A 23,628-nucleotide genomic window follows, 5' to 3' on the forward strand; every position below is an offset into this window, starting at 1 on the left:
AAACTGAGCCACTCCCATCCTTATCTGGATCAATTCAAACTGGACCCAATTATATATCTCTTCAGCCACTCATCTGCCACAATCAATACGGAGCCTAGAGTCTTAGACGCCAAAACCAAAGCAAGACCTTTGCTTTGCTCATATCTGTCAGATTTAGACTACATAAACCATTAAAATATTAATTTGAGGTCTTGGGAACTTGAAGGCAGACTTGGACTACATAAACCATTGGAAATATGGGAGCTTAAAGGCAACACGTCAGTTTGTCAAAGTACAAAGGTACTTTTCCTTTGCTTTGTCCCCTTTTGGCTATTTCTTCCTTGTTTTGTTTTGGTTTCTTTCAGTAATACGAAACTCTTTTTTTTGGTTGCTTTTCTTCTTCAATCTTGGGCATGGCAGGAGGGCTCTCTTTGAGCAACAAGTTTCTTCATTTTGTTTTTGGTCTAAAGACCGAATTTTGGTTTGAAGAAAGCTGCTGGCAGCCAGCTGTGCATCCATTTAGCTTTGGCAAGTCTTTCTTCTTCTCTTTTGAATTTTGTTTCCCTTTCAGCTTCTTTGTTTTTGGCTTAAGTTTGCTTTTGGGTTCTTCAACAGCCGCAACACAGGAGGCTTCTTAGCCTGAAATTAGTGAGCCATTTTCCTTTTGCTTTTTGCCTGAGACACTAATTTGGAGTCTGGTTTTTGGTGTTGAGAGAAAAGAAAAATCATCTCTTTTTGAATCTTGCTTGTGATTTTGTTTTCGTCATTTCCTTGAAGACTTGACTGCATTTTTTTTGGTCCAAAGACAATTTTGAGTTCTCTGCTTCCTTCCGGTCTCTTGGTAACAATGGTATGATGCTTCGGTGCATTTTTTTTTCATTTGGTTGCAGATTGAGATCTTTTGGGAAGGGCTATCATAGTGCCAGTGACAGAGTGAGAACCCTTTGTGGTTTCTGCAAATTGTTGCAGAGGAATGCTGCTTTGGTGACCTTCGTGGGTGTGAATCATCAGTCTTTGTAAGCTTTCTGGCAATCATTAATTTCTATCTGTCTTTTAATATCTTCTTTTATATTTTCTTCTGTTTATGCCAAACTATGAGACTAAAACAAGATTGTTGATTTTTTTTTCACTTGCAGCACGTTTTGCTACCTGTTCTTTCTCCAATCTGCAGATTTGGAATTTTGCTCTTCTGAAGGTGGGTTGAGCATGTAACAAAGCATCTGAAATGTTGATATTTTCTGTTTTTGGTACTCAAGAACACTCGCAAGGTCTTCTCTGAGTACCACAATGTGCCTATGGACACTCACAAGGTGTTCACAGCACTTGAACAGTGGGGTTCTTACAGAAGCCCATCTGTAATTCACAACAGAGAGGTCCTTATGAGAGCTCTCTTTGTGTAAGTAGCACAGCTATTGCCAATTTGGGAGGATTTGTTTGCATTTTTCCACTGCCGAAGTCTCTGTTGATATGATTCTTGATATCACATATGAAGGAAATTCAGGCTTTTGTACAATGGCCTCACCTACATGTTTTTTACCTGCAAGTTAATTGTACATACAAGGATACTCAATGAATTTGTTTATACCTTCTCAATGGTATTGTGACAGAGCTTCGTATCTCTTTTGCTTGCTTCTATTCTTTGGATTTTTGCAGCAGTTCGATGTTTTCTTTTTTTCTCTTCCTGTGGATTTCTGCAGCAATTTGGTACTTTTTTCTTCCTCCTGTTTTGCATCCTTTGGTTCCTTTTTATAGACCAAGAGGAACTGACATAGTGGAGCCAGTTGTTGCCTCACGTATGTGGGTGGGAGTAACTTCCCATTTCCAGCCACTACTCAACTCAACGTACATGTTCTGTTAATGCTTAATATTTTCTTGTAAAAATATTAATATTAATTCATTTGGGCCTAAGCCAATTTAGCAACAAGTCCACAAAACCATTTTAGCTATGGGCCCAACTTCTTTAAACTTGGGCCAAAATTTAATTTGCTATGAACGAATTTTTTATCTCAACACACATATTAGACTGCATGTTTATTATATTAAGGAAATTTGGAAAACTAACTTTTTAGTAGCACACTAAAGACTTTAGTTTCTTTCTTTATTTGTTTAAAAATTTAGAGATATAGTCACTTGAAGTTCTGCTCGAACTCTTTCGAGAACGCTCGAACGATGCTCAAATTCCTTTGCATGTCATATGCATTATTGGTTTTTCTGTGATGCATTGTAGTCTTATGGCATGTATTCATTAGAGAAGATTACTTTAGGTTCAACGAAAGCAACAACCCTGCATACGCTATAGACTATAGTCCTTGCCTTAAAAGAAGCAGCACAAACAACACCTTACATAGCTAAGTAATGTTTTAACGTTACCACCACCAATAATGGAGCATCTTAAGGGTAAAAAGGATTTTGTAATTAGAAAAATTCCTATGATTGTCTTTCGGTCATGCTACTGAGAACTTCACTTCGTTTCTCCATTATTATTTTAATTCTTTGATGGGAACGTGAAATTTTTTTTTATGATTAAAGGATCACTGATGGAATGTTGATAGATAAAGCCTTGAACACTGATTTGTGCCCATAACTCGTTGTTGTTTCGAAGAAAACAGTTAGATGAGTCAAAAATAACGTGGCAATTTGAGATAATACTAAACGTAACTTTAGCTTTGTGATTAGCATTGTTATTCCTATTATTATTCAATAAGTTTTGAGGTTTCTCTCATTATTACATTACGTTACAATAAATAAATAAATAAACGAACAAAGATGTAGATTGTTGATGATGTTAACTAAAATCGAAACTTTTAAAGATTGTTGATGTACAATTTCCATGGAAACACAACAAGCACTAATTGCATCACTGCATGTCCACAATATAATGGCCACATCAAGCTTTTCAATCAGAATTTATTTTGGAAAAGCAGAAAAACACACTACTACATAGAACTTTTGAGATGGTGATGAAAACTGTTCACTTTAATAAAAAGTTTTTGCATTCTTGCTTTATCAATTTCCTTGGTGTTCAATGTGTTTAATTCCTTAGCCAAATCATAAAACAAAACAAAATAAATAACAATCTAGCCACAGCATGTGAAAGCTTTGGGATAGAAACAATCTTAAACTCTTGTAAATCTTGGTATGCACATAGAAATCAAAGCAAAATTTGTGTCTCTTCCAGCTTTCAGAGTTGCAAAGGCTGTTAAATAAGAATGGTAACCCTAAAGAAGAAGACAGAAAAAGAAGGGTAACTCAAAACTGATAGAGGCAAAGAGCATTTAAGCAAAGTCTGGTTTGGCTTTTGCATGCTGACATATTATTGGATGGTCAGGCCTTGCTAGCTAAAAAGCACATCTTGGTGAAAATTTCTCAAAAAGGCAAAAGCATGCTGGCATATATTAGGTGCTCTAGCTAGCTTAGAACATTTTGGTGAAAACTTTCTGCTTTCTGCTTTAAAAAAAAGCATCTCTTCATCAGTTTTGTAGGCTTGAATCTGCAAATCCTGAACGTAGCCTTCATATTCATATGGCTACAGCTGTATTCTGACTCCCCAAAAAGCTGTTTGGATGATACACAAACATTTAAATCCCTCTACCTGTATAGGAAAATCTTCAATACTCCCCATCCCAATTTAAATCTCTCCCTCCAAGCTTTTCAGCTTTAATGTCAAGTGCTTGTGGTTGGCAGAGCCTTCATTCATAAACTTGACAACTTCCTGCCCCTGAACTCAATTTAATTAGCTGAGATGGCACAACTCAGCATAGAAACGAAGTGAAGCCATAGCTGCCTCCTACATTGGCTTTATCTTGAAGAAAACACATCTTAAAGTTTTCAAGTGCTACCTACAATGGCTGCTTTTCCTCACCAGAAAATTGATCTTCAAGGTCCAAAGTTTCGTGCTACAACTCCCCATTTTTTTAACATGATCGCAGACGAGATTTCTGGAAACAAAAGACTTGTAAGCAAGCCCAACTCTCTCTTCAACTAAATACGTACATGCTCTGCAGCACAGAATACTTGTATGCTATCGATGTTCTTGGTGGCTGACTAGTCACTACTTAGTTCTGGTGTTTTACTCTTATCCAATCTTAGAAAAAGTATTATGAGAAAAATAGTTTTTTTTCCTTCTCTTTCTTCTCTCCTACTCTCCTCACCTTCCCCTACACATACACTGCCCATCATAGTAATTTTATGGGCCACCAAGAAATTACAACTCTTATTTTTGCTTAGTTTGACAGATAGTAAGTGTTCATGTTTCTTCTGTCCAAAATCAGAACTCATTTTTGCTCATTGTTTGAATTATATATATATATATATATATATATATATATTCTTTTTCCATTTTAAATTGGTGCCTCATTAAGTTTTTGAAAAAGGGTCTGGGAGTGCAATTAGACTTGAAACAAGACTCCCAATGTAGAGAGTGCAAATAGGCTAATTTAGATGACATGCCAAATTCTAGTTTTGCCTAATTTTGAAATCTTGGTACTGACTTTTCTAAGGTCTAGGGTGCAAATCAAAATTGTGCACCTCTATCACCAAAAAAAAAAAAAAAATCACTATTACATTCAAATAGGAACTCAAAAAAGCTCTGGAAATCGAACCGAATTGTGGTCTTTGTAACGAAATATTGTTATCTATATTTGTTAATTGCATCTTACATATCCAAGCTTACATTGGCAGAGAAATAAAGCGTATGCTGCATTTACTATCCTGCAATTTAGTTCTTTTCAATTGGTGTTATATAAGAACGGTCACCCGAAAAAAGAAGACAGAAAAAGCTTTGTAACTCAAAACTGAAGGAGGCAAAGCGCATGAAATAGCTGCTTGACAAGCTTTTGTTTTGTGCAGAGGGTGCCAAAGACATTTCTGGACAAATGTGCTGAGCATCTATCAGATCAAATACACCTTAAACTCCCATGTGGTTCAGAATGGAAAATCAAACTCAGAAGATGTAATGGTGAGGTCTGGTTTGGAAAGGGTTGGCCAGAGTTCTCTGAGTTTTACTCTCTCAAAAAAGGCAACTCCTTACTTTTCCGGTATGAAGGGAACTCAAAATTCAACGTTTTGATATTTGATGAAAGCGGCACAGAGATGGATTATCCCATAACTCTAACCCTGATTGAAGAAACTGATGAAGAAGATGATGTTAAGTCTGTTGAAAGTTTGGAGTATTTTCCAACCTTCCCAAAAACGAAGCACAAAACTGGTCCTTTGCTATCTCCTCTGCCTCATGAGAAAAGCAGAACAAATCCTCATTCTTCATCAAGGCCATCATCTTCATCTTCATCTAAAAGGGTTAATGTTGAAGCTGCCAATGAGTTCGTCTCAAGCCACCCATTCTTCAAAGTCACTTTGCGGAAACACCTTGGGATGGTAAGGGTCATTGACAACAAATAATTATACAACTTCGTTTGGTTATTCAATACTAATATTATCTATGTTATGCAGAATATTCCAGCTAGTTTTCGGAAGCATTTCACTACAGTGGAGAACCAAATCGTGAGGCTTTGGGTCGGAGATAGATCGTGGGCTGTGAAACTGATTTTTCATCGTAACAATGATCAATTAAGTGCTGGCTGGAGAGCATTTTTAAAGGAAAATTTGTTGAAAAAAGGAGATGTTTGCATCTTTGAGCTTATCGACACGAACAACGTTGCACTGGTAGTAAGCATTTTTAGATGCTGATTGCGAGGGATACCATTTTATTCTTGATTTCTTTTTTCTTTTTAATTTGATCCGTAAAAGATGATTTTCCAATGTAGCTGTTTGAATTATTTAAACCTCTTTTTAATTTCCTATAAAAGTATTTTAAGTATAACATGTACCGTTAGCGACAAATTATCATAAAATCATCTTCGTCGAAATTTTATTAATCTAGTAATTTTCTCCTCTTCTAAAAGCATGAAACTTTATAAGTAAATTTAGGTTTTGCCCATAAAAAACCTTTCACTTTTGGAAAAAGCCAAAACTTTTTCAAAAAAGACAGAAAAACCTCTCAACTTTCAAACCAAAGACATGCAAATGTAAAGGATTCTTTAGGAAATCAAAAAATAAATAAGGGCAATTTTGTCCATTTTGGCTTCTTTTAAAATTTTTCTCTCTCCTTTGGTTTTTTCCAAAGTCCCCCATTTTTATAAAGGTAGGCTAAATTTTTTTTATACAAGAAAAATATTATAAGTCTTTTTTCTCTTGAAACAAAAATGTGAATAAAATTTTATAAATCAAACAAGCCCACATTACAAGCAAATATAATACAAAGAAGTATAAAATATAAATAAATACCAAATTAAACACATTGTCCAACTTCAAAAAAAATATGGTCGATTACAAAAAAAATTTAAAGAGCTTACCTAGTGAAGTGGAACCCTTCTCTCTTTGAGTGTATCAAAATATTTGATTATTGAAACTGAATTAATATTAACATAAAGCTCTTCTTGTTAGCGAGATCCTATCTTAATTAGAATATTTGTATGATTATATTTCTTTCCTTTTTGTATAGATATTGTGTAATCAGGTTTTTATCTTGTTTCATATTTTGACTCTACTAGGGTTACATCATTGTACTATAAATACCTTCTTTTGGAGAATGAAATATAACCTGAAAAATATTCTATCCATATTGTTTGACTTGGCATCAGAGCCAACTTTTATGGTGGCCTATGTGTTGTGCCCACCCGTGTTCTATCCCTATATATATTTTCTCTACCTGTACCGTGTGTGCCCTCATGGGTTTGTGTGTTGTGTTGTCGTGTTCGTGGGCCTCTACTATGTTTGTGTCATTCCTGTCTTCGTGCATCAGCCGTATTTGTGTCTTTGCTGTGTACTCTGTTGTGTTCGTGCCTGTCTTCGTGCATCTGTCATATTTGTGCATTTGCTGTGTTCCGTTGTGTACTCTGTTCTCTTCGTGCATCTGCCGTATTTGTGTCTCTGTTGTGTTCCGTTATATACTGTGTCGTGATCTGTTGAATTTCTGCTATAATTATAGGCGATAACTCCATTATTGGTGTTGTTACTGCTGCCTCTGTAAATTTGTGTGTTTCTAATTCTATTCCAGGTACTGGCTCCAATACTTGGATAATTGACACTGGTGTTTCTGATCATATAACTTATGATAATAAATTTTTTGATGAGTTGTCTAGTAACACTCGTGACCCATACATAACTAGTGCTAATGGCTTGCCCTATCCAATTACTGCTGAGGGCACAATCTCTCTCACTCCTACTCTGTCCTTGTCTCATGTGTTACTAGTTCCCAATATCCATTGTAACTTGTTATCTGTTGGTCAATTACTTGATACACTTAATGCTTCTGCTACTTTCTATCCTACGCATTGCTCTTTTCAGGATCTCAAGACTCACGAGACGATTGAGTATGGTAAACGGATAGGGGTTATATTATTTGACATTGCCTTCTGCACCAGTTCATGATCGTGTCATTAATACTATTCAACGTTGCAGTGTCAAAGATAAACAACAAATTTGGTTATGGCATCGTCGCTTGGGACACCCATCATTTGGTTACCTTAAGCATTTGTTTCCACCTTTATTCCGCTCTTGTGATGAGTTCAGTTTTAAATGTGAGACATGTATTTTGGCCAAGAGTCATCGCACTGTGTTTCCTTTGAGTGACCTTTGAGTGACAGTAAAGTTGCAAAGCCTTTTGATTTAGTGCATTCCGATGTGTAGGGTCTGGCTCGCGTTACTTCGAACAGATTTCGTTAGTTCCTCACATTTATTGATGATTGTACCCGACTAACTTGAGTTTTCTTGCTGAAAAATAAACATGATGTTACTTTCATACTTCCAGAGTTCTATACTATGGTGTCTACTCAGTTTCATGCTCGGGTCAAAATATTCCAGACTGATAACGGAGACGAATATGTGAATAACACTTTGACATCTTTCTTCTGTGCTCAAGGTATTATTCACTAAAAGACAACCCCATTTACTCCTCAGCATAATGGTGTGTCTGAACGCAAGAATCGTCAGTTACTTGAAGTTGCCCGCTCTCTTATGTTGGACATATATGTTCCCCATCATCTTTGGGAGCATGCTGTTTTATCTACTGCCAATGTGATTAATCATACTCCTAGCAGGGTTTTTGATTTCAAGACTCCACATGATGTACTTGGTGACCATGTTTCCTCTGTCTCAGTCTCCAAGTTGCCCCCTAAAGTTTTTGGGTGTGTGTTGCCTATGTTTATGTCTAATCTCATCAACATAGTAAACTAGATCCTTGTGCTCTGCGATGTGTCTTTATTGGTTACTCTTCTACTCATAAAGGTTATAAGTGCTATCATTCACCTACCCAGAAGGTGCATGTTACTTTGGACGTGACTTTTCATGAAGAAGTGCCCTATTATGTCTCTCCCTTCTCTCCAATTCAAGGGGGAGAGGGGGAGTGAATTGGAGAGTCTTGGATTGGAGAATGATGTGTTTGAAGATACTGCTCTCGGGAAGGAAACGATCTGTCGCATTGAAGTAAGTGACCGGTTGCCCTTATCTGGTGATGAAACTTGTGGTCCCTGTGAAGAAATGATTGATCGCCCTTTGGAACACGACCAGTCGCCCATATCTGGACATGAAGCAAGTGCTCTCGATCTCGAAACGACCGGTCACACTGAAGCAAGTGACTAGTCGCCTGTATCTGAAAATAATGATAGTTATTCTTGTATGGATGAGTTCGATGCAATACCTCCATTTGCCCTGCCAGTGCCCCAATAGGCTCTTGATAGTGAATCAAATAAGGTAATTTCTAATGATCTATCTGTGTTAGCTTATCAGTTACCCCCACGAACCACTCGTGGGAAACCTAAAATAAAATATTCTCCTGATATACATGCCAAGTCTAAATATTCCATTAGCCATTATGTGTCAACTCATCGTTTGTCTAAGTCATACGCATCATATTTGTGTCAATTATCTAGTGTATGTGTTCAACTAAGCTGCAGGATGCTTTATCTAACCCCAAATGAATGGATGCCATGAATGTTGAAATGGATGCCTTGACAAGAATAAAACATGGGATTTAGTTCCTTTGCCACAAGGGAAGAAAGATGTTGGATGCAGATGGGTGTTTACTTTGAAGCATAAAGTTGATGGTTTCATTGACCTTTACAAGGCTAGATTGGTAGCAAAGAGTTATGCTTAGACCTATGGAGTGGATTATTTGGAGACCTTTACTACAGTGGCAAAGCTCAATACTGTGCATGTACTATTGTCCCTGGCTGCTAACCGCGACTGGCCCTTATTACAATTCGATGTCAAAAATGTGTTACTACATGGTGACCTCAAGGAGGAGATTTACATGGATCTCCTTTCTGGTATTCCTATAACCTATAAGGAGGGTGTTGTGTGTAAGCTGTGGAAGTCTTTATATGGATTGAAGCAGTCTCCAAGAGCGTGGTTTGGGAGATTTGCAGCATCTATGAAGAAATTTGGGTATGTGTAGAGTAACTCAGATCATACTTTGTTTCTAAAGCGTCATAAAGGTAAATTGACAGCTTTAATTATTTATGTTGATAATATGATTGTGACTGGAGATGATCAGGCATAAATGCAAAATTTTCAGAAGTATTTGGCTTCCGAGTTTGAGATGAAGTCATTGGGTGATTTGAAGTACTTTCTTGAGATTGAAGTTGCTAGATCTAAACATGGTATCTTTCTGTCTCAAAGAAAGTATATTTTGGATTTACTTGCAGAGACTGGAATGTTAGATTGTAAACCAATTGATACCCCTAGTGAACAGAATCATAAGTTGGGGTTGTATCTTGATCAAGTCCCTACAAATAAAGAGCGTTATCAATGACTTGTGGGGAAATTGACTTATTTATCTCATACACGTCCTGATATTGCATATGCAGTGAGTGTAGTGAGTCAGTTTATGCATTCTCCTAGTGAAGATCATATGGGTGCTGTGATGCGCATCTTGAGGTATCTGAAAGTAACTCTTGGAAATGGGTTAATGTTTTGCAAGTATGGGTATTTCACATTTGTTGGTGGTAATCTTGTTACTTGGAAGAGTAAAAAGCAAAAAGTGGTGTCTAAGTCTAGTGCCAAGGCCGATACCGTGGGATGGCTCAAGGTGTGTGCGAGTTACTATGGTTGAGAAGATTGTTGAGAGATCTTGGGTTTGTACCCCAGAAACCCATGGATTTGTATTGTGATAATAAAGCTGCAATTGCAGTTGCGCATAACCCTATGCAACATGATCGTACAAAGCACGTGGAGGTTATCGATATTTTGTTAAAGAGAAGTTGGATGCTGAAATTATTTCTTTTCCGTTTATATCATCTGAGTATCAACTGGCAGATGTTTTTACGAAAGTTGTGTCTACTATGGTCTTTCTCAACTCGCTTGAAAAGTTGGGCATGCGTGACATCTTTGCTCCAACTTGAGGGGGAGTGTTAGCGAGATCCTAGCTTAGTTAGGATATTTATTTATTAGTTTATTAGGATTATATTTATTTCCTTTTTATACAGATATTGTGTAATTAGGTTTTTATCTTGTTTCCTAGTCAATGCTAACTTGTGAAAAGGGATAAGTGTGTTTCCCATTGTCAATTTTGAAGCGTTTGTCACTTGACACGTAAGACTATTGTGCTTGGTGCAGGCTCTTTTTTCTCCTAGGGTGTCGATGTCGGCCAATCGTCATATGATTGTCTTAAAAATTAAGCCATGCATTTTCAATGTATTATTCTCCTTGCAAGAGAACATATAGTACATCCAGTGTATTAAATATTGGTATCGTTTTTTTTAGTGGAAGATATTTTTGCACATATTCACTTAATTATCGTTAATATATTAATATTTTTGTCGATATTATCGCGATAATGTCGTGGACGATAATTTCAACATTTTTCATGCATTATTGGGCAATATGTCACAAAATTAAACCGAAAAATACATGAAGAATGTTGAAAAGTCTCACTCTTGAGCACATAGGGATTCAAACCCCTCCCTTTCTCAATCAACCACAACGCCTTATCTAACTCGCTGCGGTTGAGTTTGTGTATGTATCTTCAGCTTGTAATATTTATAAGGTCTTTAAAAATGTCTACAAGCTAATATTATCTAAGATAAATTTTCATATAAAAAAAATTCCCTAAGAATAAATTTAAGCATATTTAATGTTATTTATTATTTTATAATAGAGTAGTATTTTGTTGTTGTTATATATTATGGAATTTTATTATTATTCACTTCGAGTTTTAATATTGTTCATTATATGTGATACTAAGTCTGAATTTTAATAGGAATTCCTTCTACGTGGTACTAAGTTACTCATACATTTTATATTTGTTTTTTTGGTTAAGCTCATATATTTTATCATATGTATCAAGTGTAATATATTGAGGTAAATTATTATAACTAAAAAATTATGGAGTATTTAATTTTCTTTCACTAATTACTACATATTTTCTAAAGTCACAATGTTTGTCAGGTCGCTGCATAATCAACTTAAATCACTCAAACCCACCATGACATGCATTTCCTTCCAATTTTTTGTGATAAAATAATAGACAATTGACTAAGTAAACATCCTCTAAAGTTTCAATAAAAATTTCCAAGTTTTTCTCACAATTTCCGTGATTTTTATTCAATTTTTATCAATATCGATATTTTCTCGATATTTCTATCGATATATCCGTGTTTTTGGACCACCGATATTTCCGAAACTCCCGATATTTTAGACCTTGAGTACATCAACGCCTTGGAGGCTAAAGGCTAAGTAACCTTAGAAGTTAAGTTAAACTATAACCCTAACTCTATTTACAGTAGGAAAGCAAAAATAGAAAAGGGAATAAATTACAATCAATACGAGAATCTTGGTGTGCAAGTCCAAGTCACACCAACAGTTCAGAATGTGAAATGCTTTAAAACTTGATTAAATCGAGATATAGTTTTTGATAGTATCTACTATTTAGATAACAACAATGATTCTAGCGTTAATCGCAACACAACCTGACTTTTGAAAGGGTTTGATTAAATAGCAACGCAGGGCTCTGTTGCCATGTTGATTCATGATAACTCAACAAATTGCATTCATTATGTTGGTGATGCATCATTCAAATATCTGTCCCATTAGTTTCAATGGTAGGTAGGATAGTGGTCTATTGCTGCGGTCACGAGTAACAGGAATTATAGATTGATTTCGAAGTAGGAGCTTAAGAATCAGCTACCATGTCCATGGAAGACCATGCATGCAAATTACCCATGGGAGGTAAAACAATAACAATAATACTGAGCTCTATGATTCTGGTATTGAAATAAAATTTCTTAACGAGGAAAAGTATGGAGCTACAAGTATTTCAGCTATAAACTCCAATTGTATGTTTACGAATTGGGTCGAAAAGTATTTCCCTTTCTTGAAACCTGTCTGAACATTACAATAAATCAATGCCAAGGTTTTTTCCCTTCTATATTTGCTGTATTCCACATTTGGTGCTTATTTTTTTTTATTTTTTATTTTCTATTACTTTGGGAGTCCTTTAGTGAGGTGAAGTTTGAGCACTCAATCAAAAGTTGAAGCTTGAGCTCAATTAATGTTTTCAGTCAAATAACAACTTCATTGATGATCAAAAAATGTTACAATAGAAAGTTGAAATAGAGGCCTAATAAGGATTTGATTCTATACTTTTTTCCACAATCCGACATCATGGTGTAAAGAATTTCAACAAAATGTTTATGATGAAGTACTTTAACAAGTCAGAAGAGATCGTGTTTGTGTCACTGTCAACCCTATTCTTCGAAATTCACAACTTGTTGTGGCCACACGTTCACAACTAGTTTATTTGAATTTTCACTGGCTTGACAAGACAGTAGTAAAATCCAGCTACCTCTAAATGCAAATAGGGCCATCTCCTAAGTTTCCTACAAAGGAGAAAACAATTAGAAAATACATGAGCATGATTGTTTTTTTTCTCCCTACAGTATCTTTATGAGTAATGCCAGGAACCAACATTATCTGTCCACAACCCCTACATTCCAGTCGATTCAAGATCCAAGTGCCTCCTTCCATTACGATGAGATACCATGTCCAACTCAGTATAGCAGCCCACATTACAAATCTTGCACCACAGAGGGGGACCATTCATTCTTGGAACACTATTTGCCTTCTGTTGTTGTTGTAGCACATTTTCCTCATGCTTCCTTCCACTGATATGAGATGCCAAGTCAATCTCACCAGGGCAGTGCACATTACAAATTTTGCACCAAATACGATAATCCTTCTTGCTTGGAACCTCATTCCGATTTCGTTGTTGGCCTCCATTGATGGATGCACCTTCTGCTGGCTCCTTTCTAGATTTATCAGAAGTCTTTGTCCTTGAAGTTGGAATGCTATTTTTCTGGCTTTGCACCTTTTCATCTAGAATAACTTTTTGTTTTGATGCACTGCTCGTTGTCTTCTTTCCTTGCTCCTTGTTAGGTTGATTAGATTCCTTTGCAGTTGAAGCCGGGGCAATTTTTGGCGCAAATGGCTGGCTCTTTGCTTTCAGTGCCACACATGCTGCCTTGTGTTTTCTGCCTTGGAGGTGGGAGTTCAAAGTTGCTTCACTTTGAGTTGTTAGCTGACAGAGAGCACAAGTCCACTCTTTCTGGACTTGTAGGGCAGACTCAATAACTTCTCTACTTGTAACAACCTCAACAACTTTTTCTTGAGTCTCCATGGTCGCAAATGTACCATTTTTCATCTGAGTGAGCTTAGCTTCAGCTTTGTTCTCTATTTTCAGTTTCTCATATACAGCCTCGTGTATTTTACCGTCCGGGTAGGAGTTAAAAGTTGTATCACTTTGGGTCGTTACCTGACTGACTGCACTTGTCCACTCCTGAACCTTCTCTGAAGGTGGAATGTTCAAAATTCCTCTTTCTGATGCAATCCCAACGGCCTTTTCTTTAATATCCATACTGGGAAATCTGCTGTTTTCAGTTCCAGTGAGATTAGGCTCTGCCTGACTAACCTGCAAATGCATACGAAATTCGGTTGCAAAAACGGAAATGAGCATGTACAAAATGTTAAAAAGAAAGAAAAAAAGTAAAGTAAAATCTCCCAATTTGTTTTGACAAACACAACGAGTTTTAAAAAGTCAACGAAAGCATTTTGAGAAAAATGTTCACATATATTTTCTGAGGAACATTAGGCTTCTTTTATTCAGAATCATCTGCATTGATTTAATATCCTTCTATGCAACATTAGACTTTCTGGATAAATTTGGAATCCGTGAAGAAGACCAAGGGAGTTAAAGGTTAGCTCATCAAATTAATAAATCAGGCTCTAACTTATATTGCAAATGCAAACTTAATTTCACAATATTTTCTCCTTAAATCAAGCATAATTCAAAATCAAAATGAAATTCTCAGTCATAAGAAGTAATCAGAGAAAGCCAAAATTCAAGGGTTATTGCAAGGATCACAGTTCTTGGATTTCATCTAACAATAGACATCAACTACAAATTACTGGAGTGTATAGAAAAGTGTTATGAAAATTGTAGGTGTTGCATCAGGGATCTCACACAGTGTACCTCTTTTTTCTCCAGAGATGAAACTGCTTTGAACTCTTTCGCATTGGGATTTGACTTTGTTCTCTCAGACTGAAGCAAAAAAGTATTATTAGTTTATCTCTGACAACGATTCCATAGAATGTGTTTTTCCACAGTTAAAGCATTTATACAACTCTAGGCATAACAAGATATTTTCTTCACCAAATTCAACATACTTACTTTGGAAGCAACAACTTTTTCTAGAGCCTCAGGTTCTTTCTCCTGTGCATATCTCTCCACCTCGGTAAAAACATTGTCGCTGTTAAACGAGGATTTCTTTCGCTTGTTGAACCAGTTGACAACAATTTGGAGGTCCGTGGAGAGGCATGGACAGATAAGGTGTTTATAGACATAAAATGCACCACCGAAATGAGGTATCACCAACCAGAAGACAATGATTAGCCTAAAGTATGGCCACAGTGGGAGCCTGACAGGTACAGAAATGGAAAAACAAGGAACATAAATAGATGAAACAAATTTTATAGCTCCTCATGATCATTAAACAATGAAAAGTTGAAACAAATGTCAGCACTATGCCCGAAAGGACCTAAGTGATATCTAACTCGGGAACTCAATAGGTTTCATTTTCATTTAAAAAGAAAAAAAACTAAAAGTTTCTGTGTAAAAAGTCCGTGAAACTATGTATATAGATGTGGTATGTGGCATTTTCTGGAACAAGAAGTCTGAAGCTGAACGAATAAATTACATCCATTTCATATGTTTAAATTGAATTCGAAAAGAGCAATGAGAACAATTTCAAATAACTTATGATTTAGGCATGTTTTCATATCTGTTAGTTTTTAAAATGTGGTTTTACGACCAAATGCGACTCCATATAATTGTGAATGTATTACCAGAAAGCTACCACATATCTGAGAACATGAACAATATATCACAACCGTCTAAAAAAGTAACCTCAAAATTCTTTATGAGACTCTGTTTTGTCTCAATAAACCGCAATGAATTGATATGCCACACAAATTCACCTCTGAAAATTCCGTAGCTACTGAGAACAACAGCCACATTGTGAAAATTTCTGCTCTCCTTGTGATTCTAGTGAAGGCTAGAAAATCTTTGAGATTCCTTGTACAATTTTATTTCGACATCTCCGTTTCAAACTCACCACCTCACTCAAACTCATTCCAGACAGGCTTTCCTAATAACTTGGCTGAAAGTTCTGTTAAAGCTTCTGTGGCCTAACATATGCAAGGTTTCAACTTTTGTATTCTTTTGTATTCATTTATTTGGAAACCAGAAAAAGCAAATGCAATAAAATAAACAACAGAATTACCATTTTAGGAGCTTCATAAATGCATGTTCAAATAGCAGAATCAATGAGAAGACAACCCAATAAGTATTCAACTTCTGAGAATCTGAAACAGAATTGGCCTCAATCGCCCTAATGGAACAACATCTGTCAAAAAAATAAAATAAACATCAAGTAAACCATCATCATTGTATCAAATCAATAAAAAATAAAATTATTATCCAAATCATCATTTTCATTAATATCGAAAAATTACTCTCATTTGGCAAAGAAATAGAAAAATACCCAGATTCAAGATTATGCACAAGAGCAAAGTGAAAGATGCTAAAGTGGACTCTACAAGGATGAAAACAGAGTTTCTTCAAATCAAAATAAAAATGTGTGTGGGGGAAGAGAGGCTTACAGAGGATACACTAGAGAAAGTAGAGGCCTGCAAAAAAAACAAAATCACAAACAACATGAAATGATGAAAAATTATATTGTATTCTAAGAAACATTTCCTCAACTCAATTGTGCCAAGATTTTCATTCTCTTAGAGAGAAGCATACCATGCAAGAACATCAAAGCATTGAAGGGAAAATTGAACGAGACCCACAAAGCCCATCTTGAGCTTGAGCTTCTTTGTATGGTTTCCTTGTCGTCGTCCTCAGCTTTGAAATTGGAATTTGAAAGACTTGGAGAAGACCATGTGAAGAAGCAAGACTTGTCCGTACAGCGGGGTCAAGTTTGCGATCAAACCTTAAAAGGTAAAGTTTCACTACAACTGGAAAGATATTCGCAAATTGAGTCCAAAAAAAAAATATCGAAACAAACAGTGTTCACTGAAAAAACATAAGTGAACATAGGCTTGCTTAAAAACAAACTTTAGAAATGGAAGAATCTACCGAGCAACTGAAGGAAGTTGAGGTTTCACCTCAAAATCAATTTGCAATGGGGGAGTAGCCCAACTCCTTATAAGCCCTTGTTAGGTTTTACAACTTTCCAATGTGGGACTTTTTACCTTCACATTCTCACAGCAACATCATCAATGTAGCCTCAACGCGAACTTCTGGAAAGGGATAAGTGTCTCCCATTGTCCATTGTTTTTGTGTTTCAAAAAAGTTTTGAGGGAGGGAGAGGCTATCTGCAGTGTCTATTTTGAAGTGTTTGTCACTTGATACGTACGACTATTGTGCCTGTTGTAGTCACTCAACTCTCAAGGTTATTTTTCTGGCATAGTGTTGACGCCATATGTTTGTCTCAAAGATTAAGTTATTCATTTATTAAATCAGTTATAGTTTCTTTGATAGTATATGCTACTCGAATAACTGTAGTGATTCTAGAGCTAATGCATACAACAAATCCCGACTTTTGGAAACGGATATAGATTTATTGGATGAAAAGTTGACGCATAACATGTCCATTGCTATGATTCTTCATGATAACTCGATAGATCGCACATTTATAATAATTTAAGTGTTGATTTATTGTCCTTAAATTATGTATTTCGTGCGTATGATCTTCATTTTATATACTGGCCTAGTTGAAATTCTTGTATTTCTTTTTATTTGAACAAGTGAGTAAATTTGTCTTGGTTTAAACTTTAACTTCTTGAGGCTGATTTTGGCTAGGCACTGAATAAAAAACATAGGGGGAACCAAATGAAGAGTTGCATGAGGGAAACAAAGAGAGAAAAAGGAAATGACTGACAAAAAGAATGTAAGCAAACTACTCGTGAAAGACATAGCATGGTGGAAAACAACTTTCTTTATGTGATTCATTAACCACATTACCATCTTGAGGCAAGGTTTGTTCAAATGAATTTTGTAGTTTTTCTCTTTATTTAATTGACGAATGTTTGATCATCTATTTCTTGGGTTCAATCATCATGTTTTTCGGGTAGTGTAGTAGAAACTTGGGGGGCTTTGGAAAAAACCAAAGGAGAGAGAAAAATTTTAAAAGAAGCCAAAATGGACAAAATTGCCCTTATTTATTTTTTGATTTCCAAAATGGACAAAACCTAAATTTACTTATAAAAATTCCTGGGTCAACCATTGCTCACATATACAATACCAAGATGCCAGAGGGTTTCAAACTTGAGACCATTGTTCTACAAGTTAAGATCATTTTCCACTATATTAGACCCCGTCGGCATTTTTAAGCTTATGTTCACTTATGTTTTTTTTTAGTAAACAAACAAATCTTTTGTTTTTTTAATAGCTAAAATTACTAAAATACACATGCCACGTCAGCACAATTAACAGTGGGTGGGCATAAAGGTCAAAAAATTGAAATATCAAGCAAGACCAGATGAAAAAAAGGGGAAAAAATCGGTTGACTAAAAAAGTCAACAAACCGACACCAAACCGGACCTGACTGATTCCAACAGGTTCCAGTTCCAATTTCACACCTTACCAAATCGGACTGGACTAGACTGGTTGTGTATATTTTTAATTTTTTTACAAAATTATTTAAATCCAATGTTACATTTTTTAATCTCATAACTAATATTTCCCCAAGCCCAACTTCAAAAAATCTCCCTTTTCTACGCTCAATATCTCTCTTTGTATGAAATTGGATCATTTGTAAATTTTCAAGCCCAAAAATTAAAATTTTAGTTGGAATATGTATAAAAATAATAATAATCCAGTCCAAAACTAAAAAAAATTAGAAATCAGACTGGAACCGGTTCAAACCAAACCAGTCAGTTTCAATTTTTTTTATTTTATATACTAAAACTAGACCGATTAAATAGTTTCGTATCTGATTTCGATTTGATGTGAAAATCAAACCGAATCAGACCGCACCCACCCCTAGTTTTGTTGATGGAAATTGAAAAAAGTAATAAAGTGAGAAAATTTCAGCATTTTTAGAGATTTTAAGGATTAAATGAGAAAATTTCAGTTTTAAGGAGCAATGTGAGATCGAGCGTCCCGTTTCAGGGATAAAACAATAATTAAATATTTTTTTACTAATTTTGCAAAGAATAATGCTACTCTTACCATATTTTTATATCATATTCCTATACCATCTTATGTGGCAGCTGAGGTGTGGACAACCACATCAATTAAAATTATTTAATATTTTATTTTCCTTTATGATTTATTCTAGTATTTATTTTTTTAATTGTCTTAATTAAAATACACTTCATTAATTTAATTGATGTGCCACATCATGTGGTATAAAAATATGAGATAAAAATATGATAAGTGTATCATTACTCTTTTCCAAACACGACTTCTGGCGTTTCCTTTTTTTATATTTTATATTTTATATTTTCCTTTTTCTTTTGGTAGGACGACTGACTTTCCAGTGGCATGGAAAACTTTACTTTTATCATAAACTAAACTCTGAACAAAAGTTCCACGCTGTACGGACAAGTCTTGCTTCTTCACAAGGTTTTCTTCTCCAGGTCATTCAAATTCCGATTTCAAAGCTGAGGACGACGACGACAAGGAAACCATACAAAGAAGCTGAAGTTCAAGATGGGCTTTGTGGGTCTTGTTGCATTTTTACTTCGATGCTTTGATGTTCTTGCGTGGTATGCTTTTTTCTAAGAGAATGAAAATCTTGGTACAGTTGAGTTGAGCAAATGTTCTTGTTCATCATTTCATGTTGTTTGTGATTCTTTGTCTGCAGGCCTCTACTTGCTCTGGTGTATCCTTTGTAAGCCTCCCTGCCCCCACACACATTTTTATTTTATTTTGAAGAAACTCTGTTTTCATCCTACTAGTGTTTTTTTCTTGGGACAAATCCTACTAGTGTTCACTTTAGCATCTATGGAAAAGGGGTTTTTTTATTTTTTATTTTTTTTCTGTTTCTTTTGTCTAAAATGAGAGTAATTTTTCGATGTTGCATTTTATGATGATGATGCTTTTGATAATGATTTTATTTTTTACTAATGTTGATACTGTGTTGATTGTTTTTTGATAGATGTTGTTCCATTAGGGCGATTGAGGCCAATTCTGTTTCAGATTCTGTGAAGTTGAATACTTATTGGGTTGTCTTCTCATTGATTCTGCTATTAGAACGTGCATCTGTGAAGCTTCTAAAATGGTAATTCTGTTGTTTAGTTTATTGCATTTGATTTTTCTGGTTTCCAAATAAATGAATACAAAAGTTGAAACCTTGCATATTTTAGGCAACAGAAGCTTTTAACTGAAGTTTCAGCCAAGTTACTATGAAAGCCCTTCTGGAATGTGAGTTCCCCCAAATTTTGCCCAATTAATTTGGTTGTCCATAATATTTGTTTCTTAGTACATAAGGGAAACAAATGGAGAAGCCGTAATAAAATTGAAAAAGGAATTTCAAAGATTTCCTAGCCTTCACTATAATCAAAAGGAGAGCAGAAATTTTCACAATCTGGCTGTTCTCAAAAGCCGGAATCTTGTGGCTAGTGTGGAATTTTCAGAAGTGAATTTGTGTGGCATATCCGTTCATTGTGGTATTATTGAGACAAAACAATGTCATAAATATTTTTGAAGTTACCTTTTAAGATGGTTGTGATCTATTATGTGGTAGCTTTCTGGTAATACATTCACAATTATATGGTCACATTTGGTGGTAAAACACACTTTTTATATACAATAGTTTTACAGACATATGAAAGCATGCCTAAAGAATAGGATTATTTAAAATTCTTCTCATTGCTTTTTTCTAATTCAATTCAAACTTATGAAATGGTTGTAATTTATTCGTTCAGCTTCAGAATTTTTGTTCCGGCAAATGCCACATATCAAATCTAGAGAGTTAGATATCAGTTAGTTCCTTTTGGGCATAGTGCTGACATTTGTTTTAACTTTTTATTGTTCAATGATCGTGAGGAGCTATAAAATTTGTTTCAATGTTTCTTAATTTTCCATTGCTGTACCTGTCAGGCTCCCTCTGTGGCCATATATTAGGCTCATGATCGTCTTCTGTATGGTGATACCTCATTTCGATGGAGCTTTTTATGTCTATAAACACCTAATCTGTCCATGCCTGTCCATGGACCTCCAAATTGTTATCAACTGGTTCAACAAGCGGAAGAAATCCTCGTTTAACAGAGACAATTTTCTTGCCGAGGTGGAGAGATATGTAAAGGAGAATGGAACTGAAGCTCTGGAAAAAATTGTTGCTTCCAAAGTAAGTAGGTCGAACTTGGTGAAGAAAATATGTTGTTATGTATCATAGGAATAAATTAGTTTTTAGAATATGCCTAGAGGTGTGTGCACTAGTATAAATGCTTTGACCTGTGGAAAAACATATTCTAGAGAATCGTTGTCAGAGATGGACTAATAGTACTTTTTTCCTTCAGTCTGAGAGAACAAAGTCAAATCCCGATGACAAAGAGTTGAAAGCAGTTTCATCTCTGGAGAATAAAGAGGTACATTGTGTGAGATCCCTGATGCAACTCATACAAGTTTCATTACACGTTTCTATACACTGCAGTGGTTTCTAGTTGATGTCTTTTCATAGATGAAATTCTAAAACTGTGATCGTTGCAATAACCCCTGAATTCTGGGTTTCTCTGTTTACTTCTTCTGACTAGGTTTTGTTGAAGAATATCAAGTCCCATATCAGAAACTTGACTAAATAAAATACAAAATATAATGAATGGTTCTACTACTAATAATACCGAGGCCTTTTGTGATAAAACCCCACATCTACTGGGCTTTGTAGGTGGTTAAGTTGGGGACAATATTGGTGTTGTTAGTAGTGGGCCATTGGCCCGTCTCTCTGAATTTAACAGGTTTCTCTGTCTACTTCTTCTGACTCAGAATTTCATTTTGATTTTGAACTATGCTTGATTTAAAGAGAGAATATTGTGAAATTAAGTTTGCATTTGCAATATAATTAAGAGCCTAATTTATTAATTTGATGAGCTAACCTCTAACCTTCCCTGGTCTTCTTCATACAGTCCAAATCCAGAAAGCCTAATGTTGCACAGAAGGATATCAAAGCATTGCAGACAGGGGCGGAACTATTCATAGGCCTGAGATGGCCTGGGTCCCCCCATCATCTTCTAAACTCTTTGAACGTATAAAGAGTATAGCATAGATTGCACAAAAAATCCTTTAGTTTTAAAGCTTGTGGCCACCCCAAATATTAAACTCTACCTCCGCCAGATGATTGTGAATAAAAAAAATAGCCTAATGTTCCACAAAAAATTTATGCAAACATTCTCTCTCTTTGACTTTCTTTGACTTTTTAAAAACTCTTTGTGCTAGTAGTCTGTTCATTTCCATTATCACAACAGAACTTTGTATGCTTTATCTGAGAAGACTGGATGCAGTAAAACAATTTTCTTTTTGGACCTCATCTTCATTGCATTTGCAGGTTAGTCAGGCAGTGTCAAATCTCACTGGGACTGAAAACAGCAGATTTCCCAGTATGGATATTGAAGAAAAAGCCATTGGGGTTGCATCAGAGAGAGGAGTTCTGAACACTCCACCTTCAAAGAACGTTGAGGAGTGGACAAGTGCATTCAGTCAGGTAACAACCCAAAGTGATACAACTTTTAACTCCCACCAGGACGGTAAAATACACAAGGCTGTATATGAGAAACTGAAAATAGAGAACCAGGCTGAAGCTAAGCTCACTCAGACAGAAAACGGTACATTTGCAGTCATGGAGACTAAAGAAAAATCAGTTGAGGTTGCAACAGGTAGAGAAGTTCTTGAGTCTTCCCAAAATGTCCAGAAAGAGTGGACTTGTGCTCTCTGTCAGCTAACAACTCAAAGTGAAGCAACTTTAAACTCCCACCTCCAAGGCAAAAAACACAAGGTGGCATGCGAGGCACTGAAAGCAAAGAGCTGGCCATTTGCGCCAAAAATTCCCCCGAAGTCAAAGGAATCTCATCAACCTAAAGAGGAGGAGCCAGGAAAGCGGCCAACGAGCAGTGCATCAAAACAAAAAGTTATTATAGATGAAAAGGCGACAAGTCAGAAAAATAGCATTCCAGCTTCAGGGACAAAGACTTCTTATAAATCTAAAGAGGAGCCAGCAGAAGTTGCATCCATCAATGGAAGCCAAGAAGGAAACCCGATTGAAGTTCCAAGCATGAAGGATTTAACTCTATCGTGCAATGTTTGTAATGTGCACTGCCCCAATGAGATTGTCATGGCATCGCATCTCAATGGCAAAAAACACCAGAAAAAGATGCAACAACGACAACAGAACTCAAATTAAGTTCTAAGGAAGAATGAGTTTTTGTGGAACATAACATAAATCGGCACCATCACACCACAACCCACTAAACTCGTTTTACACGAATTCAAAGCAATAAACTGTTGCCAACTGGGTCAGTCCAATGGAATTGAGTTGCAGACTATGGGACACCTTGGTAGTGTGTATTAGAAATCCTCTTTCCCCTTATAATTCCAACTATAGCTTGTATTCGGGGGGGAAAAAAAACCTATAAAATATTTTAACGTAGAGAGCTAGTCTTGTTCTCATTTTTAATATTTTTCTTTTGCTTTTCCGAAACAACTCGAATTTTAGATTCATCTGCCGACAGCATCACTATGAATCATACAGGTCTACTGAAGTAAAAAAACTTACCTGTAACGTTTTGCCAATGACACGTAAAAAAATTATTTTATTTGTCATTATATTATTGATTGGGAATAGCAGAGGGTAGAGATGATACTAATTTCCCTAGGGGAATGTTTGGTTTGGATGAATATTAATTCAATTCTTCATCAACTTTTAAAAATTATTTAGTTAAAACATTTTGGTGAAACTCCTTACAGTAATTCGTTAAGCCAAATTTCGTCTTTTGACTGCGTTCCGGAATGAGTATGACCAGTTGGACCATTCATTCCCTCATCTGGCCATAATTTAACAAAGTGTGCTAGGTCACCTCTTTTTAACGAGTACAATT

The 23,628-nt window shown here is 35.8% G+C and overlaps 4 protein-coding genes across 6 annotated transcripts; 3 read left to right on the top strand and 1 right to left on the bottom strand.

Moving 5' to 3' along the window:
- Window positions 1–3,608: 3,608 nt before the first annotated feature.
- LOC117638177 (B3 domain-containing transcription factor VRN1-like) lies at window positions 3,609–5,753 on the top strand. The gene is made up of 3 exons (XM_034373299.1): window positions 3,609–3,934; window positions 4,828–5,352; window positions 5,428–5,753. Exons 1-3 carry the CDS (start codon window positions 3,824–3,826, stop codon window positions 5,662–5,664), a joined length of 873 nt encoding a protein of 290 aa, XP_034229190.1. The 5' UTR covers window positions 3,609–3,823; the 3' UTR covers window positions 5,665–5,753.
- Window positions 5,754–8,340: 2,587 nt separating this feature from the next.
- On the top strand, window positions 8,341–10,087 carry LOC117638396. The gene is made up of 4 exons (XM_034373529.1): window positions 8,341–8,608; window positions 9,168–9,331; window positions 9,551–9,635; window positions 9,843–10,087. The coding sequence occupies exons 1-4, from the start codon at window positions 8,341–8,343 to the stop codon at window positions 10,085–10,087; spliced, it is 762 nt and encodes a 253-aa protein (XP_034229420.1).
- A 2,492-nt stretch (window positions 10,088–12,579) lies between these two features.
- Window positions 12,580–16,553, bottom strand: LOC117638883. Of its 2 annotated transcripts, none has more exons than XM_034374042.1 (6): window positions 16,334–16,553; window positions 16,189–16,215; window positions 15,810–15,932; window positions 14,699–14,945; window positions 14,501–14,569; window positions 12,580–13,939 (listed from the first exon to the last, which is right to left on the bottom strand). In XM_034374042.1, the coding sequence occupies exons 1-6, from the start codon at window positions 16,387–16,389 to the stop codon at window positions 12,959–12,961; spliced, it is 1,503 nt and encodes a 500-aa protein (XP_034229933.1). In that variant the 5' UTR covers window positions 16,390–16,553; the 3' UTR covers window positions 12,580–12,958. The 2 variants fall into 2 exon arrangements, with proteins under 2 accessions (XP_034229933.1, XP_034229934.1); XM_034374043.1 differs by having other exon boundaries at window positions 16,071–16,215; window positions 16,334–16,552.
- Window positions 16,554–19,066: 2,513 nt separating this feature from the next.
- Window positions 19,067–23,209, top strand: LOC117638844. Of its 2 annotated transcripts, XM_034373995.1 has the most exons (6): window positions 19,067–19,305; window positions 19,404–19,430; window positions 19,698–19,820; window positions 20,642–20,888; window positions 21,061–21,129; window positions 22,083–23,209. In XM_034373995.1, exons 1-6 carry the CDS (start codon window positions 19,250–19,252, stop codon window positions 22,932–22,934), a joined length of 1,374 nt encoding a protein of 457 aa, XP_034229886.1. In that variant the 5' UTR covers window positions 19,067–19,249; the 3' UTR covers window positions 22,935–23,209. The 2 variants fall into 2 exon arrangements, with proteins under 2 accessions (XP_034229886.1, XP_034229887.1); XM_034373996.1 differs by lacking the exons at window positions 19,067–19,305; window positions 19,404–19,430 and adding an exon at window positions 19,906–19,963 and having other exon boundaries at window positions 19,747–19,820.
- The last annotated feature ends 419 nt before the right edge of the window (window positions 23,210–23,628 follow it).

The sequence above is a fragment of the Prunus dulcis genome, chromosome 8, assembly GCF_902201215.1.
Source record: "Prunus dulcis chromosome 8, ALMONDv2, whole genome shotgun sequence".
In the NCBI taxonomy this organism is placed as follows: Eukaryota; Viridiplantae; Streptophyta; class Magnoliopsida; order Rosales; family Rosaceae; genus Prunus; species Prunus dulcis.